Genomic DNA, 25827 nt, shown 5'->3' on the forward strand with positions numbered 1-25827 from the left:
CACACATATATACACACACACACACACACACACACACACACACACACACACACACACACACACACACACACACACACACACACACACATCTATCTCAGTCTGTTATTAGAATTAACACATCAGTTCCCCATACTATAGTTCTATTACCTGTTGATCCTTCCATCAGATGTTGATTTTCCACTTCCTTTAACAGGATGACAACGCCGTCTGTTCTGTAGTGGAATCACTGCAGTGTTGCCACCCTATGGACAGGGTAATCTTAGATGGACATGCCATTTAAGATGAACTTTAATGAAATTAGAACCCGAAACCAAAACACCCTCATTAGTTTTGGATAGAGCAAGGGAGGGTCATACCCCTGTCAACTTTTTATTGCTATCTTTGTCCCATGGCGAGAGATTTCCCTTCACTTCCTGTCTGATAGCCACAGGAGGGAGTGAAAGGAAATCCCTCCGAAGAGAAGGGAGATCCCTGGTGGTCACCAGAACTAATGTCCCCGTTGGAATATTTCCCATCTAATCCTGTTCTGCTGACAATCCAAAACTTTGGGATTTTCTTTCACTTTCAGTGATAACGGTCACCAGGACAAATAGAGGGGATGAATCTTCCTAATGGGGGGCACAGACGGCAATAAAAACCTGACTTTTTATTTTTTACTCAAATTATATACAAAAATAAATAAATTATATATATATATAAAAAGCTTTATTATTAATATTAATAATAATACGTTTTTTATAACTCTTGGCGCCATATAAATTCTGTGTAAGAATATTGTTGTTGTTTTTGATAATAATAATAACAAATCATATTCTTATACAGGATTTATATGGCGCCAACAGTTATAAAAACCTTACTATTAATAATAATAACCACAATAATAATATTCTTATACAGGATTTATATAGCACCAACACATTACAACATATGGTGAGAATACGATTACAATACAATGGAATACAAAAGCATCGGAAGGCCCTTCTCGTGAGAGCTTACAATCTATTTTCCATATAAGGATCTGGGATTTGTATATGACATATGATGATCGCAAATGACTTCGGCTTCGCTGAAAAAAAAAATCTATAAACAAGCGATGCAAAGACGGATCCTAATATGGATGTGGGTTTTATAAGCAAACAAAAATGTACATTTTATACCTAATTTTAAATAAAAAGGAATTTTAATGAATAAAATGTCTGTGCAGATGCTTTGGATCTATGAGAGTCCTCATTTACATAGATGTATTTTTGGATTGAATTGTACGGAATGCGGATTCCACTTTAATTTTTAGCCTGAAATTTGTAATTAAAGTAAAGCTGAAGCAAAATTCTTTTTTTTTTTAATATATAACCACTGTTGGCTTTTTTTGACATCTTTGTGCCATTGGGGAGATTTCCCTTCACTTCCCATCCGGTAGCCACAACAAGAAGTAAGAGGAAATCCCTTAAAAGTAAGGGAAATCCCTGGCGGTTAGCAGGGTCACGAGAACAAGTGTGCCCATTGGAAGATTTCCCATCTGTTCCTGCTCTGGTGGCAACCCAAACATTTTGATTTTCTTTCACTTTCATTGATGATGCTAACCAGGACAAATAGGTTATGAGGACAAGAGAGGGAGAAGTAGAGGAAGAATTGGGCAGTAGTGAGAGGAAGGGTAGGTTATGAGGACAGGGAGGGACTGTAGAGGAAGAATTGGGCAGTAGTGAGAGGAAGGTTAGGTTATGAGGACAGGGGAGGGGGAAGTAAAGGAAGAATTGGGCAGTAGTGAGAGGAAGGGTAGGTTATGACTAGGGGGAGGAAGAAGTAGAGGAAGAATTGGGCAGTAGTGAAAGGAAGGGTAGGTTATGACTAGGGGGAGGAAGAAGTAGAGGAAGAATTGGGCAGTAGTGAAAGGAAGGGTAGGTTATGACTAGGGGCAGGAAGAAGTAGAGGAAGAATTGGGCGGTAGTGAGAGGAAGGGTAGGATATGAGGACAGGGAGGGAGCTGTAGAGGAAGAATTGGGCAGTAGTGAGAGGAAGGTTAGGTTATGAGGACAGGGGAGGGGGAAGTAAAGGAAGAATTGGGCAGTAGTGAGAGGAAGGGTAGGTTATGACTAGGGGGGGGGGGGAGTAGAGGAAGAATTGGGCAGTAGTGAAAGGAAGGGTAGGTTATGACTAGGGGGAGGAAGAAGTAGAGGAAGAATTGGGCAGTAGTGAGAGGAAGGGTAGGTTATGAGGACAGGGGAGGGGGAAGTAAAGGAAGAATTGGGCAGTAGTGAGAGGAAGGTTAGGTTATGAGGACAGGGGAGGGGGAAATAGAGGAAGAATTGGGCAGTAGTGAAAGGAAGGGTAGATTATGACTACAGGGAGGAAGAAGTAGAGGAAGAATTGGGCAGTAGTGAAAGGAAGGGTAGGTTATGACTAGGGGGAGGAAGAAGTAGAGGAAGAATTGGGCAGTAGTGAGTGGAAGGGTAGGTTATGAGGATGAGGGAGGGAGAAGTAGAGGAAGAATTGGGACAGTAGTGAGAGGAAGGGTAGATTATGAGGACAGGGGAGGGAGAAGTAGAGGAAGAATTGGGCAGTAGTGAGAGGAAGGGTAGGTTATGAGGACAGGGGAGGGAGAAGTAGATGAAGAATTGGGCAGTTGTGAGAGGGACGGTAGGTTATAAAGGACAGGCAAGGGAGAAGTAGAGGAAGATGGAGGCTCTCTTGGGTCCCTAAAGCCTCCCTATAAACAGTCAAAGACTGGGTCATCACCCTAAAATATACATCCTATTCTGAGCTAGCATTCACCAAATCCATAACTGGGGAATGGATTATATTCCAGAAGTAATTACATCTCAAGATCCTTTCACAGAGTCAACAATAATATGTTGATCCAGTCCCATCCCCCAGTGACGGATTGTACGTCATCGATATATCTGCTCTATAGAAAGTAGATGTGTTCCTAATCCAGGTAGAACCTTGGGGAGAGCGGTCTCTTTCTTTCGTGGCCTCGGGCTTCCATCTTTCAGCATGTGATGTCTGTTTATTTTCCTGGTATAACGAGCTTTATATACTGTGGCGCTGACCTCCTGAGAGCATACTGTTTATAGAAATAGAACGCCTTTGTTTGAGGCTGTTTTAGTACTTGCGGAGACTGTCAGAAAAGTATATAGACGAGATGAAAATGTAAACAGTCAGTTTTTATGCAGAAGACCTCCCCGGTTTAAAGACTTGGCATTATACTCTGTGCCATGGACGGATGTGCAGACACAATGTGACCAATGGATGATTTATTCTTTGCTAATGTGTATCCCTAGATTAAAGTGTATGGAAAACCGAACAAAGAACTTCTCTTATTTGATCACTCTTGGTCTGTCAAAAATACCACTGGAAGTGTTTCCCTATATAAGTTCAAAGATCATGTCAGAAAATCAGAGCTGCCAGGTGTTATCTCAAGGAATGTAATCAGCCCTCCCAGTTCTTACCTTGAATCATAGAATAATTAGACGCTATAATGTGGATATGAGGACAGTGAGTGAGATCATTATTAGTTAAGATATATAGAGTTTATATATAGGATTTAAATCGCACCAACAGTTTGAGCAGCACTTTACAGTAGTTTAGCAAAAGACAACTGGGCAGGACTGACACCATTCAGTCCACCAGCAAGAAATTTGGACTTTAGTGCATTTTTGGCAGGCTGAGTATTCTTCTTTATTGCTTGGCCTTTGAAGGGTTAAAACACGGGGAAATGTGCATGTATTGTTATTTTAAAGCGCTGCTCAAACTGTTGGCGCTATATAAATCCTGTATAATAATAATAATTATTTATTTATTTTTTCACCTTGACAAAAGCTTTAAAATAAGAATTATCACTAAATAAGCAGCCAATATGCTGCCAGATTCTAAATTTAAGAAGGTATTGGTATGCAGCAGAAAGTTTGGACCCAGTGGTTCGGGCCGTATGGAGCTGACGCAGTTTACTCATCCTCTTATGCTTCCTGCAGAGCCGGTATGGATAGGCATGGGCACTAGGGCTTAGCAGAGTCCTTCTACGTTTTACAATGGGCCTGTGATGCTATTGTATGAAAATGGTTTGTTGGCGTAGATATTAAAGTGCTTTGAATAAAGCTAAGCACTCATTTGGTCTGTGGGTATTCGGCCTAGGGGCGCCATCCCTCCTGGTGTAAGGTCCTGAAAGGGGGAACCCCAAGGGTGGGAGAGTGTAGAGAAGTCCAGGAGAAGGGAAAAGGTTGAAAGGGTCACAGGGTCAGAGATGAGAGAAAGTGGGGAAACGGTATCACGTGTCCAGACCAGGGAGGTGCATTCCCCTAGGCTGAGAGACACCAATGTGTATTATGAGATGATGGCTCTGAATGGTGGGGTACCCAAGAAAGCGCTCCAGGCACTCCAGATGGTGATATAGGTGGTGTACCGATCATGGTATTGACATGCCGGCTCCTCCCAGTTGTTTTAGATGAGTTAGTTAAGCAATCCACCCCTAAAAGCAGTTCTTTAAGACCGGGCCGTCCAAGATTGTGCAGTTGAGTCTGCACACATGGTGTGACCCATTATGAGACCCTCTCACCATGCCTACACTGAGATCCTGGATCTGCACACTTGCTGTGGCCCATTATGAGGGGTTCCCACCATGTCTGCATTTAGTTCCAGGGTCTGCACATCTGCTGTGCCCATTATAAGGGGCTTCCATTGCCCTTCTGCATTTTTTATATAGAATTGTAACATTATATAGGATGCAACAGGAGGAGCCGGGACACACAAATGTGGGTGGGAACACCCAAAATTCCCAAATGGACAGGAGCAGAGTTGGAAGTTAAGGCAGGAATATCATAGATATGTAGGAAGCAGGGAGGATGAGACTGTCCACCATGCTCCAGTGATAACCTTATATCACTTTGGGTGGGCTTACCCTTCAATTTTCAATTTTGACTGATTTTTACAAAAATTTCCAATGCACAACTTTGACATATCTACAATCCCATCCGCGGTTATGGTAGATTTCTGGCTTATAAGATGTTTACATCTTCTGTTGAGAAACTCTCCCATCCGCCTGCCTCCTCCCAGTTATGTACAGTGGTTGGATGTTTATACTGTGTGTCTGCACAGGTGCACGCCGCTGTGTGGGTGTTGTATGTCACCGAACAATACGCCAGCTTAGCACATCTATATACAGGCTCCTTTGTGTAATGCCTTCTTCAGAAGCAAACTGCCGGGAGCCTGATTTTGCTTTTTATCCGGGATCCGTCCATGAAGACGCAACCAGGGTCGGAGACAAAGGTTCAGTTCTGGGGAGGTGTGTAAGGGATTAATGCCTTAACCAATAGTAATGGGTTTACCATTTACCAGCTGATGTAGCTATTGTAGTTGGAGGGAGGGGGGAGGGCTGGGAAAGTGAGGCATTTGGTAATTGCTCTAAACATTAACAAGATGCTTATATGTTTGCCAATCTTCCAAAAAAGAAAACAAAACTCTACTTATCACCGTAACGAATCAGATTAATCCGTTTATTTTGAAAGTTACACTGGAAAAGTAACTTTTTTCAATCTTACTGGTTGCCGTGGGTAACATTATTTTTTTTTTTCCTTTTAGACAGACTAGCTTGGTGGTAGTTGCTTGAAAAGCAAGGATCTACGGTTGACCTGGCAACCACAGTCTAATAGTCCAAGTACAAATGTATTCCAATGCAGGATCAAATTAATTGGGATTAAGTTGTTTGGCTTGGGGCTTCCATCTTAGATCCCTTTAGTTACAATACAAACCAAGGAAATCGTGGAAATACTTTTGTGTGTTGAAGCTGCCTGGCCAAAACTCGAAAACCTTGTTTACACGCCACTGCAGCACCACTAGATAGCCACACCAATAGGACAACCCCAGATTTCCAGTGTTACTTATCCATTACTTAGGGAAAGAGACCCTATTAGATTGACAACTACTAGATATTAGAACAACTGTAGCAGTAATATGCAAATCAACTTAGCAATCAAAGAGATAGTTTCAGCATGCAATTCATGATTGCTAAAATTGTATGATTATAAATTCAATGGGGTGAAACAGTGTTAAAAGAGAATGCATTGACTCCTCGGAGGTGGGGCTTGTTTTACATTGTGTCCACTATTATTCCTTTTTCAGGTGGAGATGGAGAGGGCTCTGTTGGAAGGAGAGCTGATGACAGATAAGAAGGAGATAGAGAAGGAAGAAGAGATGATCCGCGTCTTGCACGAGCAGCTCAGAGAGACAGAGAAGAAGTGGCAGGAAGAGAGAGAAAAGGTAAAGTAGTGATAAAAGATCCCCTGTGGGCAGCGGCGTATAAGCTAATGAATCTTTTTCATAGGAAGGGCTAATATGTTGCCCTTCCTTTTCAGCGTTTAACATACATTGTTGCAGCTGGTGTCTAATATTTACTCCCAGCGCAAACTAATTTGTTTGAAATCTTTTTCATAGTGTGTTAATGGATTCGTTGCAATTGGTCATTTGCATGTTGCACTCTAAATACCTTAAAGGAGAACTATGAGGTGAGTGCTTTTCACTCACCTCATAGTTCTAGCCGACCTGTGACAATGAGACTGTCACAAGTCGGCTCAGTAGATCGGGAGGTGAGCGAACATATACCGGCGTTCGCTCACCTCTCGATCCTGTCACGGCTCTCTGCCGTGACAGGGGAGGGGCTGGATTCCCCCCTCCCCGCTCCGATCCGCCAGCGCTGACTGGCGGAAGGGACGGGGGAGGGGGCGGGTACTAGCTGTCACTCACGCAGCTGGGTGGATCTCGACATCGATGTCGGGATCCGCTCCGGCTGTGGCGTCTCCGTATACCGCAAGCTGTAGCTCGCGGTATCCTGAGCTTAGGGTAACGGGAGGACGCTAGTATGTTTCCTCCCCTTACCCTAACGAGAACTATGGGGAAAAGCCATGACCCCATAGTTCTCCTTTAAGAAGCAAATAGTCAATGCTAACCTGAAACTCTACATTTTCTATCTCTGTTTAGCGATTACAATAAGATAATTAAAATTATAAGATAAATATAGATAATTAAGATTCTCTTTAATAATTAAAGGCCATTGTTCTTGAAGTTCCTCTTCACTGAATCTAGCCACACATGCATATTATAGTCCTGACCCAATGGTAGGATCCTCCAAGCACTGACCACTGACTTACGTGCACATTCACGTTTCTATATAGGTCATGTGATCTCCGTCTTACTGCCTATGCAGCAGTGCTGTTTAGGTCCGGCTTCATCAACAGTGCTTAATAGGAGATTTTTAAAGTTCAAAAGCTTGATGATCTCCATAATGTGTTGCTGCTTTATTGTCCAATCACAGGCTGGGGAGGATCCAAGACCAAGTTGTATTATTTAGCTGCAGTGTGATCTGTAAGAGGTCTCAAGGAATACATGACCTGCCTGCGCTCTCCAGAAGAGGTGCATGATTGCAAGACTGGCTGATTATAATTTCAACTCCTTTGACAGCCAAGACAGTTTTACTTTATATACATTTCAATTGTATATTTATCTGGATGAGCATGAGCAGTGCCAGTGTACTGACATCATGGTCATTAATGTATTACAAAATCTCTAACACTGTAATAGCAGCCTATGATGTATGGAATAAATTATATACACAATGTTATCCATTTTGTGCACAATTTGTTATCTTTGCACCCATGCAATTTGAATGCAAAGTCTTCCCTTGTTGTTGCAGGATAAACGCCAGCTGCATTATGAGAAGCAGAAGGTGAAGGATCTGGAGGTGAAGATAGCAGAGTGTCGCGCACAGCTGGAAAAGCAGCCGGAGAGTTTACGGGAGCAGCTCAGGAAGCAAATCCATGAGGTTAGTGGGGGACCCAATGGTCACAATCACTTTGCTATTGCTGCCGGTGCTTTTATATCAAAAATGTCTTCTGATGGGGGTGGGTCACTCATTATGAAATCGGAAGTATCTGCCTATTCCGAAGGAAATGCAATTATCTGATTGCAGTAAATATTACCAGCTATGGACAAGGCAGGTGCAATTGTTTCGTAAAGGCTGATGCATGTCTAAATGTTGGTGTCGCCCATAACAATCTTTGCCTAACTTTGTAACCTTGGCTAAAACAATAGCAGATAGAATCAGACTGTTTGCTGTTTGGCGACTGCTGTGATTTCCTGCTCGGGTGTAATAAAAAGCTTTCAAATGAAGTTCCTGAATAGGAGGAATATGGAAGTGGGTGGTTGTCCTCTAGTAGAAGGCTCTATGTTGAAGGATTCATCAATATACAGAGCTCATTTAGACAGGACTAATGAATAAAATGGGGCTTAGGGATGGTTCCTCTCTAGATAGTCTTTTAGTGTGCTGTGTTTATCAGCACAATGTTCTTAAGATGGAAGTTCCAGCTGTGGTGGGTTTACATGTATACAGCTGTTGTCTAGGTAGACCTTCTAGTTGTATAGATTTGTGAACATATGGTCCTTCTGTAGATGAAGATACTAATTGGACAGGGCGTGTTGCCTCTTAGATGGCATTCAGATGGAGTTCCTGATTAGGAGGAGTATTGAAGTGGGTGGTAGTCCTCTATTAGAAGGTTCTAAGTTGGAGGATTCATTACAGAGCTCATTTAGACAAGACTAATGAATAAAATGGGATTTAGGGTTGGCTCCTGTCTAGATAGTCTTCTAGTGTGCTGTGTTTATCAGCTTCTGAAGATGGAAGTTCCAGGTGTGGTGGGTTTACATGTATATAGCTGTTGTCTGGGTAGACCTTCTAGGTGTATGGATATGTGGACATATGGTTCTTCTGTAGATGAAGATACTAAGTGGACAGGGCTTGTTGCCTCCTAGTTAGCATTCAGATGGAGTTTCTGATTAGGAGTATTGAAGTAGGTGGTTGTCCTCAAGTTGAAGGCTCTAAGTTGGAGGATTCATCAATATACAGCGCTCATTTGGACAGGACTAATGAATAAAATGGGGTTTACTGATGGTTACTCTCTAGATAGTCTCTTAATGTGCTATGTTTATCAGCACGCCGTTCTCAAGATGGAAGTTCCAGGTGTGGTGGTTTAACACGTATATAGCTGTTTTCTAGGTAGACCTTCTAGCTGTATAGGTTTGTGGACATATGGTTCTTCTGTAGATGAAGATACTAATTGGAGAGGGCTTGCTGCCTCCTAGATGGAAGTTCTGAATGCCAGAGGTATATCAGTGAATAGTTCTTCCCTATGTGGAGTTTCGGAGTAGGATAAACCTTTGAACTTACCTTCTTCTTCCAGACGTCTGAGATGATGGAAACCGCTGTGAAATCCTTTGAAGACTTGGAGTTCCAGCAGCTGGAAAAGGAAAGCAGCCGGGAAGAGGAGAAGGAGGCCTCCTACAGACAAACATCACAAAACATTGCCAAACGGCAAAACGAGTTGAACAAAAGGAAGGTAATATTACCAAAAGTGAAAACTACGACATATGTTGTGTTGAGAATGATTTTGCAGTTTAAAGGGACACTGTCGTGAGAGATTAATGGGGGCTGCCATTAATTAATTCTCCTTTAAGAATGCTAGATCCATGGCTGTCATTCCGATGCTGTGATGAGTCACTGCAAGCTGGTCTTTGGACTTGACTGAAACATACCAAAGTGGGAAATTGCCAGGAATCTAGCATTTCAGAAGGAGACCTGCAATGGCAGCCCACATCATTTCTTGATGACAGAGTCATTTTAATTAATGTTATGGTTTTGGCATTGTTTAAAAATGTGATGTTGGAATTAGAATTTTCCTTTTAAAGCACTAATAATTTTTTTTTTCAGGATAAAATTCTGCGCTTGGAGGAGCAAATCCGCGGTGCGGAGGAACAGGCGCAAACTGAGAGATTAAGGATTAGTGAGGAGAACACGCGGGTCTTCCAGTCTCTGAATAAGGTAAATTGGTTGTGCAATTTCCTTTGGCAAAGACATAGGCACAGGATGTATTGTTGCCAGTCACAGTTTTGTGCGGGCATGGGTGAACTGGGTTAGCACCATTAGTCCTAACCCAGGTGTAATTCTCAGTGCCTGTTCTCATTTTGCACGTGTGGACCGTGAATTGCATGTATAGACTACTTCTCTTGTCCTGTATGCTGGTTGTAATTTTCAATATATGGTATAATATACATAGACACTGCACCGTAGCACTTCTCTTGTATGCTGAGTACAATTCTCAATATCTGTTCTTTATATATGGATTTTGCACGTTAGCACTTCCCATTATGTATGCTGGTTGTAAATCTCCGTATCTGTTAATATGTCTACATTGGCCCTGCATAGTATCGCTTCTCTTGCTTTCTGGAAGGGATTCTTGGCATCTGTTCTTATTTGTGCAATACGTCAAACCTCAGAAAATTTAGCCATGTGGACCCTCAGTGTATTCAGTGAGCCCATAATTGGCCGCCATGGCGTCGGTTAGAGTTTAGGTCCACTTTATGTGACTGAACTTTACTTGGGAAATCATTTAGATAAAAACCTGCAATCCAGCAAAACCACAAAGTCCTAACCGGATTCGGAGTTCCTCTTTCACTTTAATCTGACAAACAAAAACTGAATGGGATCCTGGCATGGTGCCATATTGTCCTGGCGAGTGCGTCACACCCAGCGTATGCGGAGCTGTGAAATCTCAGTGTCAGAGACAGCTCATCCAGGCCTTGTGATGCTGATCTATACCAGAGCCCCGTGCTGGGAAGCAGCTCACATGTGGCTCAGTGATGAGAAGGAATCCAACACGTCCGATTGCTAAAAGTGATTTTAAAGGGACCATACCCTCCAAATTTTGCATTTTCAAGTTGTATATGGATTAGTATCAGATGAAAATATTCTGGTCCTGGGACTTTTCCTAGTTTTACTAGAAGTGTTGGCAAAAAGTTTAGAGCTAAACTTTTTAAATTCTGTGACACTTCCGTGAATTAAAAAAATTAAAAAAAGTAAACCGGGTGATGTGTTGTAACAATACAAAACTGCTTTGTGTTTTTGTAGGAGAAGGACAGACTGTTGGCTATTGGTGCATTGAATGGGAAGGACTCTGAGAAACAGGAAGGGAAGACGAACCCCGCCAGAAAGGTGAGAACCATATTGGTTCACAAATGGACCATCTTCTGCTTGCTAGTTTGTGTCCAACTTTAATGACTTGAGATCAGGACCATCCCTACAATGCCTGAGGTTGTTGTCATCCCTAGTTGCTAAGAGCCAGGCGGGAAGATGTATACGGGCCATACAGATCTCCCCATGCTGGCCGGAGCCAGAGCTGGTCAGATGATCCACCTCCCTGTTAGCATGCACCACCAGCTAAGAAGCCTAAGCTCACCCCCATGAACATGCACCACCCACCTTCCTCCCAGGCGGTGTAAAGGCTTGGGACACCCCTGCTTGAGATGCATTAACTACGTGCCATCCACCTGTTGTATATAAACAGACAGACGGCAAGTGCCTTACTGCGGGTCGCCATACATGTACAGCGTTTTTTCCCCCTGCCCAATCACTTGTATGGTGCTGAGGAGTGAGTGTGCGCTCTGCTTCATCAGCTTCTTTGGGGGGTCCGTAGGTGACACGTAGGAGTCTTATAGACCCCTAATGTCTCCATAAAGAGGACCGGGCACTGTATATTTGCTATCACGTAGGGGACTTGTTTTTTAATTCCCCGCCCCCACGTACATGTACATAGAAATGTAAATACGCGTCAGGTGCTATAATCAGTTTATACACCTGATTATACACAGCAGCCTGTCCTTCTCTGCGGGAGTACGCGACCGTACGCTGCCCTGCGGTCACCCGACCTGCACGTCAGGGTGGATCCTGTCTGCGTCTAGGCAGGGACACCCGCACCCGTACGGACGTGCAGGTCGGGTGAGCGTAGGGCGGCATACGGCGGCATAATCCCATAGAGAAGAACAGGCTGCTGTGTACAAATCACACGCAGCACCTGTCCTTCCTGGGAGCTGCCCGATACGGCCGTGCACGCAGCACGGATCTGTACGGGCCGGCCGTTACCCGTGTGAATGAGGGCTAACTCCCCGCTCTTCAAGTGGTTAAGCTAAAATCATTATTTGCTGTATTGTGAAATACCGAAGATGGTTGCCGCCCCCTAGTGGTGGTTTTATGCACAGCATACAGATTTGTCATCACCAAAAAAGTCTTTCTGTTTCAGTTTTTCATCTGGGACTTTCCGTTGTTTTTCAAAGTCTCGGTTTATCTAGCTTTGACCCGTGACATTGTTTTTTTCCCCCCTATTGATCTCAGTTCTTTTTGGTTTTGTAATGATGAAAAACAGGATGGTAGACTGTGTAAGTGAAATGAGATCGGTCTGTGTTCTTTCTAAACAACTAGAGATTCAGACGCTGATTGTCCCACTTTCGGTTTATAGGGCAGGTTTGGATCTGCTTGGTACCAGAGGATTAGTATACCAAATTCCCATTTTACACAACCCGTTTAATAGGGACTCTTGTTCTTCCAAAAACTCCAATTTCCAGGAAAAGCTGGTGCGAGATAAACACAGATGCTGCTATTGCTGATCTCTCCTGCTGAAAATGCTAACTGCCTGGCAATCATACTTATGTTCTGGCTTTGATTACTTTGAATCACTGATCCAAAAGATGTATAAAGCTGAACTGCGGGCACAAAAACCTTTTGCTTAAACATATTCCTATGTTAGCATTTTCAAAAGTAGATCAACAATGGATGTTCTTCTGTTTCTTTTGTGATAGGGCAAGTGTAATTGAACACCTGGAGGCCATCATTGGGAACCTACCGTATCTAAGTGATTGATCAATTGATTTAGTATTTCATTCATTGATATAATGTAGAAATAGTCCAAAGTGTGTTATAGAACACACTGAGCACTTAATTGATCAGTGCTCCCAGATAAATGTCTCTATGTTAGTCACAAAGGACCAGTTTTGGTGGAAGTCAACTAGCCTGCACGTGTAAGACAATGTACATACATTGGCAGACATCTCAGGAAATTATTCCAGGACCCGCAGCACTTGCTGCAATCTTACATTTACAATCATATTTAATAAGTGTAACATTTCATCTCCTAAGAACACTAATAGATCATGATATTCTTAATACACACCTCCACATTTGTGTTTAAGACTTACAGCTTGATAACTTTTGGCAGCCCACCAGTAGCCTAACATGAGAAGGCCGTTTCATTCTTTTTATCATTTCTATATTACACTCTTAATTTTCCAGCAGGGACTTCAGAGGACTTCCAGTCTGCCCAGAAGAAGAGGAAATGCAACGTTTGTGCGACAATCTGACCGACCAGTTTCACTCCATGGCAATAGTAAGTGATCAATTAATACATAACTGAAGCTGAACTCTGAGCCAACCATTACAGGAGAATTATGGGGAGACTGAAATACACTCATGCCTATAATTAGAGCCTCTATTGATCAAGAACTGAGCGATTGCTGTATGTGATCAATCAGTTCTTGATCAATAAAGCCGGATTTTCTCCCTGCAGAGAGCGTTGACCGCCGGAACAGATGGAGGAGGGGGTGGGCACAGCTGGCTCTGCCTCTAGAAAGACAGAGCCAGCTGTCAATCAGGCAGCCGGGTGGATCCTGACAATATTGTCGAGATCCATCCCGGCTGCAGCGTGGCTCTGCGCTGTCAGCATATAGCAGGCAATAGCCGCTATATACTGAGTTTTGGGTCACAGGAGGACATAGTAAACCTCCTCCTGTGACCCTAAAGAGAACCAATGCCAAAAAAAAGGTTGGGCCATAGTTCTCTTTTAAATAAACAGATGAAATACAAATATGTTTTATCTGCTAAAGGATTTGTATTTCTTTCCATCCAGTGATTAGATTTACACATCTCTGCTACACAGCACAGCCCTTTACTGTGCTGTGCTGTGGAGACCTGATCTTACTCTAGTGCAGTTACATAGTTGCATAGTATTTGAGGTTGAATAAAGACACAGGTCCATCAAGTTTAACCTATTGCGTGTATGTATGGGATTCTGCATGTCGTGGAATATCACGGTTGGGATTGACTTTGAGGGCAATCCCTCCACTAGCCTGTTTAGGCAGCCTGGTAACACAATTTTACATGCTACTAGTGCTCATCATTGATCACTGGTTCTATACAGTCAGTATCTTGGAATTGGCAGAAACTGTTCTAGTGAGGTGGATTTTTAACAGACATCTAAAGAGCAAAGAGATTGCCTATCAGAGGCCATACTAGAAAACTTTTATAGAAAGCACATCAACGCTCTCGTAATTATACAAGGGGGAGACTTCAGTAGGGCTTTTCCATGGATCAGGTGACAATTTTATTTCCATAGGAGCCCCCAACTTCTACCGACTGGTCATGTTCTTGGGAACCTCAAATCTTTAACAATTTTCCCCCTATGAAATGATGCACAACCATTTCCCATTTTTTAAAAATGGATTCCCTGAAATATATGTGTTTTGGGGAAGTCTCACTGCACATTGTAATTTAAATGCTTTTGTGCCATTGCAGCCTGTCTGGAGAGCGCCGGCCTTGCTCTGCACCTAGCCGTATGCTCCAGCAGCTCTGGAGGTAAGATCGCCCTCGCCATAAGCCCCAATCTCCAGATGGCACGGACTCGGAATCTGCAGGGAGAGGAGAGAAGATCTTGTGGAGGAAGGCTTCAGAATGGACATCCCCGACTACCTCTGACATACGGGTAAGGCTAATAGACCTGTAGCATTCTACCCTCGAATGGTGGCCAACTATTTTAATTTCTGGAGTTTTTGGAAATTAAGCATTTTCAAAAAGACTCTTGCAGGTTTATTGAAAATGTAGTAACGTATGGCAACCCACCAGAATTCATTTTATACTCATTTGACTGAAAAGCTGAAAAAAGTTTGATCGGTTATGGCGTTTTCTCTGGCTGATGAAATAAGCCTATTGATAGAATCACAATTTAGAAGATATCTCGAAGCTTGAAGGGTACAGATAGTGGGCAGCACAGTAGCTTTGTGGCTAGCACTTCTGCCTTGCAGCACTGGTGGTCCCTGGTTGATATCTTGGTCAGGACATCATCTGCAAGGAGATAGCATGTTCTCCCTGTCCTTGCTTGGGTCTCCTCCGGGGTGCTCTGGTTTCCTCCCACACCCTAAAGACATGCTGGAAGGTTGGAAATGCTTGGCTTGGTTTATTGGATAGGGAGCTTAGATTAAAAGCTCATTTAGGGCAAGACTTTGTAAGCTCATACATGTTAACAAACCTACATTTCCCAAAGAGTAGGAACCAACTACCTTTGCTCCTCAGCTTGACTAGACTGTATGTACTTTAAGACATGTAGCTCAGTGTCTTGGTCTGCAGGATTAAAGGGGGCAGCAACAAAAAGTCTAAACGTTTTGATAGCTTTTTCCTTTTTTTGTTGAGCTCTTCTGGCCACCACTGAACATTAGTGGCCACCTTTAGAAAGAGAACTGTAAGCCAAGGGATACTGAGGAGTCCTAGGCAGTTGCAGGCCTACGGAACAAAGGGCCCTAGTGCAAGATTTTTTATTTGTCCCCCAGCCCGCCCACCCACCTACTCCTAACCCATCGGCCCATGCAACCATGCCACCTCCAATGGGGGGCCCGGGGCCAGATCTCAGTGGCCCCCCATAGCCTCAGGCTCTGGTGCAGCCTCAGTGGCTGCACCAGTGGTAGGTCCACCCCTGGTCCTAGAGCTTTTCATAGATGAGGAAAACATGCAGCCAACTCTCTTTTCTCTTGTTTGGTGGTCTGAACAAATGAAAAGCATGCATATAAAGAAGACTCCATGCTGTCTTTTTTATATGCATGGAGCAACCTGAAAATACAATACAGCCTTGTCATCAGGTTCTCATTATTGGGCACATGCTGTACAAGAGGCCTAGACTTTTGCTGCATTGCTGAGCTAAGCCCCACCCCTGCACTTCAGAAATCTACTGTGAGACTTTCTATTGGGTGCTAAGGCTCTTCACATTGGATTGGTGAATGGCGGGGGCAGGGCTTAGAAGAAGTCTGTGTCTCTGTATACTGTGTATCTGGGGAAGAGCCTCTCTTGTCACGCAGAATTTAAATATTATTTTTTATGACCTGAGAGATTTTCTTTACATTGGATTATTGGGCTGTATTTCTTTTAGAGGTCATGTATCAGTTTTATGACGGCCCTCCTTTCCCCCCCAGAAAACAAAATCTTAGCCAATGACCACATGCTAATACATAATAATTTGTATGTTTTTCTGGCTTCACAGACCAATCCCTCAGTTAGCAGAGATGGAGCGCCAGCTGCGAGAAGCCATGGCAGAGAAAGAGCGACTCCTGAAGGCCAGAGTGAGTCAATTTCTATCTGCAATGTATCTGGACAGTTTTTGAATAGTTTTACTCTTTGCACTTTATGATATAATGCCGTAGGATGTCCAGCATCATCTAGCTTTTTCCTCCCCAACCTGACTGTCCCAGGCTTGCCCTTTTCATTCATTTGATTTCAGCTCTTTCAGTTATGGAGGATCAGCCTCACATAGGGTGGCCTGCATGCAAATGAAGCCTGCCTACGATGTTCTTTCCTCCAGATTGAAACCCGCCCATCAAGACATTTTTATATTTGCATTACTCCTCCCAAGAGCACTGCTTTGGATCAGGGCTGAGGGCCCTTGAGAAGAGTGTGAGGCAGAGTGCTGGGATGTTTTTAGGAAGCTATGTACATCACCTCTCACCAGCCATGATTTGCCTGCCTTGCATAGAGAAGCCGCCACTGTTAGAATACAATAGCACGGTAGGAAGGATTCCCCCATTACCCTCTTTAGCGTGAATGGGGGAATGGAGTTTTTGTCTTCATTCAGCCTCTGGGACTAGAAATAATTAGTGTATGGCCAGCTTAACTATCAAACGAGTGCACAGAGAGGGAGAGCAGTGCAAGCTCCATAGTATAGTAAACGATGAACAAGCCTATTGCTGAAAATTGGAATAAAACACACTCACAAAGCTTGATGCAAGAGGAGCAGTAGATGAAAGCCGAAATGAGCACACACAGACTCTCCCGATGCCACCAACATGTCCTGGCCACAGGCAGCAAAAACACAACCATTGTCTGGGAAATGGAGAAGGAGACTGGCAGAGCATCAATGTCCCAAGCTCACCCCTTCACAAAACATAAGCGAGCCATGGGAACGCATTTTGGTGGTGAGGATTCCCCTGCATCAGGGCTTGGCCACAGGCAAGATCAACACAACCACCATCCAGAAGATTGGACCCTACCTCGGTTTGGAGAAAGAGGCCAGCATTGGATCAACGGTCTAGGCTCTGCCTCTTCACAAAGCATCAGCAAGTCATGGGAATGCATTTTGTGGGTGAGGATTCCCCTTAATCAGGGCTTGGCCACCAGCAAGAAAGACCCAACCACTGTCCAGGAGATTGGACCCTACCTCGGCTTGATGAAAGAGACCAGCATTGCATCAATGGTCCAGGCTCTGCCCCTTCACAAGGCATCAGCAAGTCATGGGAACGCATTTTCAAGCCGCTGGCCACAGGTAGGGAAAACACAACTACTTTCCAGAAGATGGGATACCTTGGTGCGGGAGAAGAGACTGGCAGTGCATCAACAGTCCAAGCTCAGCCCCTTGGTGGTTATCTGTGAAGGGGTGAATCATAAGCCGTTGATTCGCTGTCGCATTCTTTTCCCATGCCAAGGTATTGTCCCATCACCTGGATGGTAGCTGTTTTCCCTGGCTGTGGTCAGGGGAAACGGGGCATGATAAATTAGCATCACAGGGATAAAATTGCAACATTGTTACTAGTACAACAGGTAACACTGATGTACAAAGCATGTTCCTGTGGAATGGGACGTGTCAGAAGCAGGAAAATGCCTCTTTGAGATATTTTGTATATATGTCAAATTTGTGCAACCTTTAATTGAAAATATTACATGTTTTGAAGTCTATTTATAAACAATTCTCAGAGCCATTCACCCTGTGAATGGAAGCAAAAATGAATTATCTTTGTATAATACCTTTTTAGGTTGAATTAAATGTAATATTGCATTATGGCCACTAGATAGAGCTGAGGAGCAGAGGAAATACTTATTTCCTCTGCTCCTCAGCACCATCTAGTGGCCATAGCGCAGTATAATGACCCAAAGAGATCCCGCCTTAGGCAATAGTCTCAGGCTGCCCCATTAAAGGGATTGCCTTGCCTGTTGCAATTACTCACTTTCTCACTTTGTGCCCCCAATAGTTTATTGGGCTCACTGTGTGTCCATTTCCATTGTCATCTTTCGCTCCTTTTGCACCTAACTTTGAGTGCATTTTGCTCTGATTTTTATCAATAAGATTGTAAATCGTTCATTGCACTATGGAGCTTGTACTGCTCTCTCTCTCCCTCTCCTTGCTTTTGTTTAGTATCCCCTCCCTTTAACCTCAGTCTTCCATGCAGTCAGCCGTCCTGCCTGTCACATGACCATCACATAAGTGCTTCTGCTTTCGGAAGGCGAGTCTGCAGCACTGGCTCTGCGTTCTCAGACACATTCAGTTGCTACACAGAGCAGGTATGAGACACGACGGGGCTGTGTGTGCTTTGGTGAGTGAACTTTTCTTTGGGTACCCTGCATGTGTGTGTCCATACACGTGGATATTGTACATAGGTGACTTGGGCAAGGGACGTTTTAAGAGTTTAGAACTTGCTAATGGAAGTTGCTTCTGTTTGTGGGCAATGTTAGCCTTTACAAGAGCAGAAAAACAGGTTGTTCGTGTTTGCACAGGGCTTAACTGCAATTGAACCAGCAACCGAGGTGAAAGGGCTGTAATTGATTACCTGGATACACACATTTTATTCCACACAAAAATTGATATTATAAAGTAAGCAAAAAGGGTTCTCTGATCATCAGAATACGGATTGGGGTGGACTAATGCACTACAACAATGCCCGGATGAGACAAAGAACCTCTAAAGCTGAAGTTTTTTTCTTCTTTTTTTGGTGGATGCAGGGGCATTAAACCACCTTGAGTTTCTTCTTCTGTCAGGGGTTCTATTGGCAAGAGCTCTGCACAGTTTCTGATCTGTACACCTGATGTGCCCATTATGAAGGGTTCCCACAATCCCTGCACTGACTTTCTGGGTCTGTTCCCCCTCTGTGCCCATTTTGAGGGGTTTCCTCCATCCCTGTGTTGAGTTCCCAGCTCTGTACACCTGCTGTACCCATTATTAGGGGTTCCCACCATCCCTTTGCTGAGTTTTTGGGTCTGTACACCTGCTGTGCCCATTGTGAATGGTTACCACAATCCCTGCATTGGGTCTGCTCCCCTGCTGTGCACATTGAGGGGGTACCTGCCATCCCAGTGCTGAGTTCCTGGGTCTGCACACCTGCTGTGCCCATTATGAGGGGTGTCCACCATCCCTACACTGAGTTACTGGGTCCTTACACCTGCTGCGTTCTTATGAGGGGCCCCCACCATCCTTGCACTTAGTTCCCGGGTCCGTATACCTGCTGTGCCCATTATGAGGGGTGTCCACCATCCCTACACTGAGTTACTGGGTCCTTACACCTGCTGCGTTCTTATGAGGGGCCCCCACCATCCTTGCACTTAGTTCCCGGGTCCGTATACCTGCTGTGCCCATTATGAGGGGCCCCACTATCCCTGTTGTATTTTACATTTATTTTATGTTAACGGATGGGGCCGGGACACATCCCCCATGCTTCCTAGAGGACAGGAGCAGTGTCGGGAATAATGGCAGGGAGATCTCACTGTTGGAGGATCCAAGACATATAAGAAGCGAGAGGATGACTCAGTCTTCCAGTTTCCTTCTATAATTAAAATATTTCTTTTGGATGGGTTAATCCTTTAGGAGCCAGCGCACTGCTTGCATCATGGATGAGTACTGAGGCAGGCTGCTGTGATGTTTTCGGGAAGCTATGTACAGCACCCTGTGAAGGAAGCACAGAGGACCAGTGATGAGCTCATTGGGTCTAAAATGAAGAATATAATGAATACAGAAATGTTTTATTTGAAAATGTCATATTAGCTGATTAGACTTCAGCTGTAAACCGTGCACATGACATGACTCTACTTCCGAGGTAACTTAGAAGCTGGGGTTTGTTCAGCCGCCAAAACCTAAAAGGCAAGTCCTGAGTAAGCTATGATTCACTCGAGTCATTGCTTACACAGAGCTCTAGGCTCTCCGTATTGCAGCGCTGATATTAATATTCACTCAATTGCGCTACTTTTTTTGTTGCGCGAATAAAAATTGCTGATGTAGTTGTAGCCTCAATGTAAAGAATGAGGATCGGGGTTCCCCTTTCTGTGGCCACATCGAGGTGTGAGACAACTTCCTAGAATTTCTTCATTGCCAGCTGTTCACAATTCATTCTAGGGAAAAACCTCCTGAGGCTGTTGAGTCAAAGGGGCAACACAATTGTTAAAAATAAAACTGGTAATACATTTTTCTTTTTAATAAAAAACAAATGACACTCTCAGAGCTTTGTATTGCATCTTAAGCCATTGCTGTGATGGGAAAATACTTAAAGTGACAGTACACTCAGGAGTTAAATCTTCAAAATACATTCAAGTACCCTAAATATTAACAAGACTGTATCTTATTTGTGTATCACTCGGCTGTAGATCCTCAAATCATCTCTGAATTGGTGCTGACACTGTCCTTCCTTCTGGAGGGGGGGCTACTTTTGTTCCCCATGGTCCCTGTGTGTATTGTAAAGTAGCCACCTCTCCAAGCTCGCTCCCGGGATGGACTACAATCTCAATACAAATTAGTAAAGTAAATGTGAGATTGCAGTCCATCATGGGAGTGAGTTTGGAGCTTGGGCAGAACAGGAAGTGAGGGGAAATCCCTTTAATGAATGAACTGGAAGCTAAAGAATAAAATTGAAGGAAGCTTTATTACCGTAAACATTAACCCTAGATTTCTTTGTTTTAATTACTGTAGAGGACCTAGACTTGACAAAATAATTCATTAGAGGAATGGGAGTGGCCTTTTATCTCCAACTAAACTTTTTATTATTTGATGGAAGTGTTTGTGATAACTTTATTTTGTGTAGTAGTGAAGGGGGGGGGGGCGAGACCAAATAACCCCTTATATAGTACTGTGGAGCATAGTGTACCCAACTACATTCACAGGGGGCAGGCGAGTTCCATATAACCCCCGACACCACCTAAATGTAATATAAATACCACTGAAAATAAAAACATCTTGTGTCTTTGTAGGAAGAGAAGAGAGCAGCTATAGAGATGACCAAACGTCTAGAAGCAGAGCAGAGTCACGTGAAGGAAGAAGCTTCTGTACCGGCTTCTGTACCAGCTTCTGTACCAGCCCCGCCCATGGTGCAACCGGCCGCCCCTGAGCCTACTGCTGAACCGGTAAGTTCACCAAAACATTGCACAAACTGAAAGCTGGCCTTGCACTGTGATTACATTAAAATACCGTCACATGGACTTACCTTCTCCTGATGTGGGCACCCCGGCTTATACCTTTTTCTTGGGGGTGGGATTAAAACACCTCATTTAGTGTCTGTGTCAACCTGGCTTTAGACTTGTGGCATTGGTTTGACATCAGTTTTGACAGTTTGAGACTCTTCGAAGATCATTCAAAATTGATTGAAAGATGCGTTTGACCTGTAGTGGACCTTCTTCTGACCTGCATTTATTTCTAACACATAATCTCCATCATTACACCCTCCTTTCTGCATGGTTGCTCCTTTGCAGCTCTTGCAAATACCTGGTATGGGGGAGCATGTTACCTCCACCCGGGGTGCAATTCTCAGGCCTGGGCGGCCTGACTTTTGGGTTCTTTGCGTTGAGGTCAGCTTGTGCACTTTACATTTGTTACCACTGAACTCTGTATAATGTGAGTTTTGCTGAAAACCGCATTCAAGGTGCTGGAAGCTGGACTTTTTTCCATGCACCCTTTATGCACCAAAAAAGCACAGGTGTGAACACTCCCATAAGGTATCCGAAGACCTACCATGACAGTCCCACAATCCAACCATTTTTATTTGGATCTTGGGGATAAGCACACCTCATTTAGGGTCTGTGTCAATGGGCTTTATACTTGTGCATTTGACCTGTAGTGGACCTTCTCTTGACCTGCCAACCTATAATCACCAGTTTCTTTTTTGCAGCTCTTGCAAATACCTGTCAATTTTGTGGGAGCATGTGACCTCCACCCAGGGTGCAATTCTCAAGGCCACACACTCTCACTTGACCAGGTGGATGAGAAGGTCAACCATGTGTAGGCTCCAACACCATCCAACCTGAAGCTTACACAGGTGTTGACGCCCTTAAGCACAAAGGAGCGCAGGGAAGTGGAATGGGTGAATAATAGATTCTGTCACTTTGCCTTGAATGAGCAAAGTGACATAATCACTTTATAATGACTGTTCTGGTAATTTACAATACTGTCTCTTTTCTCTTTCAAGGCGCCTTTTGATCTGCGATCATACCTGGAGGCGTCGGGACACAGCGTGGAGACTTGTCCTAATGTGAGGGTTAGTGCCATGTGCTGTCGGGGGTACCTTGTGAAGATGGGAGGACGCATAAAAACTTGGAAGAAGAGATGGTTCGTTTTTGACAGACAGAAGAGACGGCTGGCATATTATTCAGGTACGGGCCTTTATAGCTCAAGTAATGATATCTTCTCTCCATTCCTCCTTTTCTTTACTCCCCTTCATTTCTCTTTCTACTCTTTTCTCATCCTATCTCTTTTTCTGTATATTGTGGTCTCCTTCCTGACCCTTTCTTCCATGGGAGGATGGTACTTGGGGTCAGGGGGAAATTTGCTCCCTTCAGGACAGTGCAGATAAGGTTTGTTGGGCTGCTAGCTTTGAGAGGAGATGCCACCCAAAATAGACCTTGATCACAGCGGGACCAGCAGCTTTTAGGTACCTGTGATCACAGTGCCAATCTTATGTACCCCCTCCCCTCTACTATGCAGCCTCCTTGCCTCCTCTCTCTCTTCCCACCCTTTTACAATCCAGTCTTGCAACTTCTTTCTTTTTCACTTCCACAAGTCATTCTCATGGCTCCACCTGCCCTCATCCCTACCCCCAAACTCACTAACTTCTGTTTCCCCTTCTCCACAATCCATCCCACGCTCTTTGAGACAACACTCACCGTACACCACGGCCAACAATTATATTGTGGCACACTTTTTATGGGGCCATTTATTTAGCTCGCAGGAAATGGTCCCTACCATGAAAGGGGCTCTTGCATAAGCAGCTCTCGATCTCCTATTATTGATATCCAGTGTTGTGAGTAACCGTCCTATGTATGAAGCTGAATTGCTTCTTTGAGGCTGCTCTAAAATAACACAGCACCCCGAAATGAAAGAGAGGGTCTTGAGAAGAATTCAGATATGAAGAAAGCAGTAAATGCGCCACTTCAATCATGATCCACGGGCAGGGCCCTCCTTACCATCTTGTCTTGAATTGTAATGTCTTCCTTATATTGTAAAGCGCTGCGCAAACTGTTGGCGCTATATACATCCTGTATAATAATAATAAGTGATTTACAGTCTCTTTCTGTTTCATTCAAGCACATAATCTTTAATAAAAGGGAAGATTGGTTGTCCTTACCCCAAAGACCAAAAGTCCCCAGTCCTGTCTTGCTCTCTTTCCTCTCTCTGTCTGTGTCCACCCTGACCTTGTTTATCCCTGCAGATAAAGAAGAGCAAAAGTTGAAAGGGGTCATCTACTTCCAGGCCATAGAAGAGGTGTATTATGATCACTTGCGGAGTGCTTCTAAGGTAATACCAATAATAAAAAATAGGTTGTATCTGTCTGTTAAGTGCAAAAAAAAGAGAGAGCATTGATCCTGCCAGATACTTAGTGAGCTTTCCTGTGCTTCTCTGCTATCAGTTACATTACTCCTAGCAATCTCTGAGGACTGCAAAAAAATGCTTTCCCCATCTTATGGAGAAGAGGAGAGGGGTTATTCTGGATTCTTGTCCCAAGGTGACAGCACTGCTCTTTCATACAGAATAGATGGGTGAATTTCCTGTCTGACAGCAATACAAATGTGTCCGAGGGCTTAACCCATCTCCACTCTATCCAAAACCGATAAAAAGGTTTGCCTAGAGATGCACTTTAAGGGCCCATGTACACCATTGTGTTGCAGTAATACAAGGGATACCTCAGTGCATTCCAAAAACCATGACATACCTTGGCGCGATGTGGTACCACCTTATTCTGAATGGCAGCCCAACACCCCAATGCTGCTTTTGTGTGCTTTGCCCAATCAGGACAAACCACCAGGCTTGCATTAATTGCCCCCACCTTAGCATCATACACTTACCTTATCTACGCTCATCTACTGCTCTGTTTAGCTCCAGGAGCTGAAAGGAATACCTGGTACACCTGGGCATAGAGAAGCATGTGACAGCACTGGGCAAATCAGAGCTGTCATAGGGGAAGTTCTCAGCCTTGTATAAGCTACGACTCCAGCAACTCTTCTACAAGGCTTAACAGAGCGTTAGATAATGAAAATGTACTATACAACCTAGGTTGTTTTGGAATAATAATGAAAATGATTTTTATATACATTGGCTGGCCAAAAAAAGTCACACGCTCTAATATTTCGCTGGACCCCCTTTAGCTTTGCCTACGGACCACATTTGCGGTGGCATTGTTTTCAATAGGCTTATGCAATGTCACAACATTTATTTCCGCCCAGAGTTGCAAGATGTTGTAGTGATGATGGGAGAGTTGGACCACTATATAAAGTCTTCTCCAGAACATCCCAAAGATTCTCAATGGGGTTAATGTCTGGACTCTGTGGTGGCCAATCCATGTGTGACAATAATGTCTCATGCTCTCTGAACCGCTCTTTCACAATCTGAGCCCGATGAATCCTGGCATTGTCATCTCGGAATATTCCCAATGTGCCATCATGGAAGAAAAAAAATCAATTGATGGAAAAACCTGGTCATTCAGTATATTCAGGTAGACAGCTGACCTCATATTTTGGGCATATAATATTTCTGAACCTAGACCTGACCAACTGAAGCAACCCCAGATCATAATACTTATCCAATGGAAGGCTCTGACCTATTTGCTTCGCTAAATCCAGGTAGTGACTTTTTTCTGCCCAGGCAGTGTATATTTTATATTTTAATCTTCACAATAGCACTACTGTACTGTAAAATGTAACTTATATGTTTCCTTTACAACCCTTATTGTTTCCAATCATCCATTTTAAGCTCTGAGTGTGGTATGTGATACAGCAAACTGATGTGATATGCTGATACATGTCCATCATATCACTGTGAAATAAAACAATTATTTTACATCCCCAGAGTCCACACCCTAAACTGACGTTTTGTCTGAAGACCTTTGAGCGCCTCTTTTGCATGGTAGCACCGACACCGGAGGCCATGAGGATCTGGATGGATGTCATGGTAACGGCTGCTGAGGAGAACCACCGCTACTGAGGCCTTTTGTGATCGGTGCCAAATGTTTGGGGTAGAGCGAAGATGTCTGGGAAAGAAATAGAGGAAGAGAAAAGCATGAAACACACAGACTGGCTTGTAAAAAGAAGGAACTTGTGAGAGAAATGTGACTGACAAAAGGGAAGAAAAATTAAGAAAGAGCATGTTATAAAACCCGTGACAAAAAAAAAATCTGTGAATTTTTACTAGATGTTCCCTGGTGAAAAACCTTCGTCTGACCCCTGAACATCCAAACAGACCAATTCTTTGCAATATAAAATGGTGTTCTGCTCAGGAAAGTGACTATACCAAAGAGCCATGTAGCCTTGGCCTTCTCTACGGCCTAACCAGTGATGTCTTCCACCAGTGGTTTGCAGTCAGTGTCAAAATGTTAATGGACTTTGTGGATTACCACTGATGCTGAGATATGTGTTAGATTAGATATATCTTTTAATGTCTGTGATATTATATACATGTTAATACA

The 25827-nt window shown here is 43.7% G+C and overlaps 1 protein-coding gene across 1 annotated transcript in view; it reads left to right on the plus strand.

The window, feature by feature from the left end:
• The window catches only part of PHLDB3 (pleckstrin homology like domain family B member 3), a 35742-nt gene extending 10248 nt beyond the window's left edge, over positions 1–25494 (plus strand). Inside the window, exons 3-14 of the mRNA XM_018554614.1 lie at positions 6112–6249; positions 7679–7807; positions 9222–9377; positions 9749–9859; positions 10946–11029; positions 13163–13253; positions 14438–14624; positions 16170–16248; positions 21128–21285; positions 22314–22522; positions 23578–23663; positions 25212–25494. Coding sequence (XP_018410116.1) covers positions 6112–6249; positions 7679–7807; positions 9222–9377; positions 9749–9859; positions 10946–11029; positions 13163–13253; positions 14438–14624; positions 16170–16248; positions 21128–21285; positions 22314–22522; positions 23578–23663; positions 25212–25346 — 1563 coding nt within the window. The 3' untranslated portion in view covers positions 25347–25494. The remainder of the gene's footprint in view (positions 1–6111; positions 6250–7678; positions 7808–9221; positions 9378–9748; positions 9860–10945; positions 11030–13162; positions 13254–14437; positions 14625–16169; positions 16249–21127; positions 21286–22313; positions 22523–23577; positions 23664–25211) is intronic.
• The last annotated feature ends 333 nt before the right edge of the window (positions 25495–25827 follow it).

The sequence above is a fragment of the Nanorana parkeri genome, unplaced genomic scaffold, assembly GCF_000935625.1.
Source record: "Nanorana parkeri isolate BGI_ZX_2015 unplaced genomic scaffold, ASM93562v1 scaffold166, whole genome shotgun sequence".
NCBI classification, from domain to species: domain Eukaryota; kingdom Metazoa; phylum Chordata; class Amphibia; order Anura; family Dicroglossidae; genus Nanorana; species Nanorana parkeri.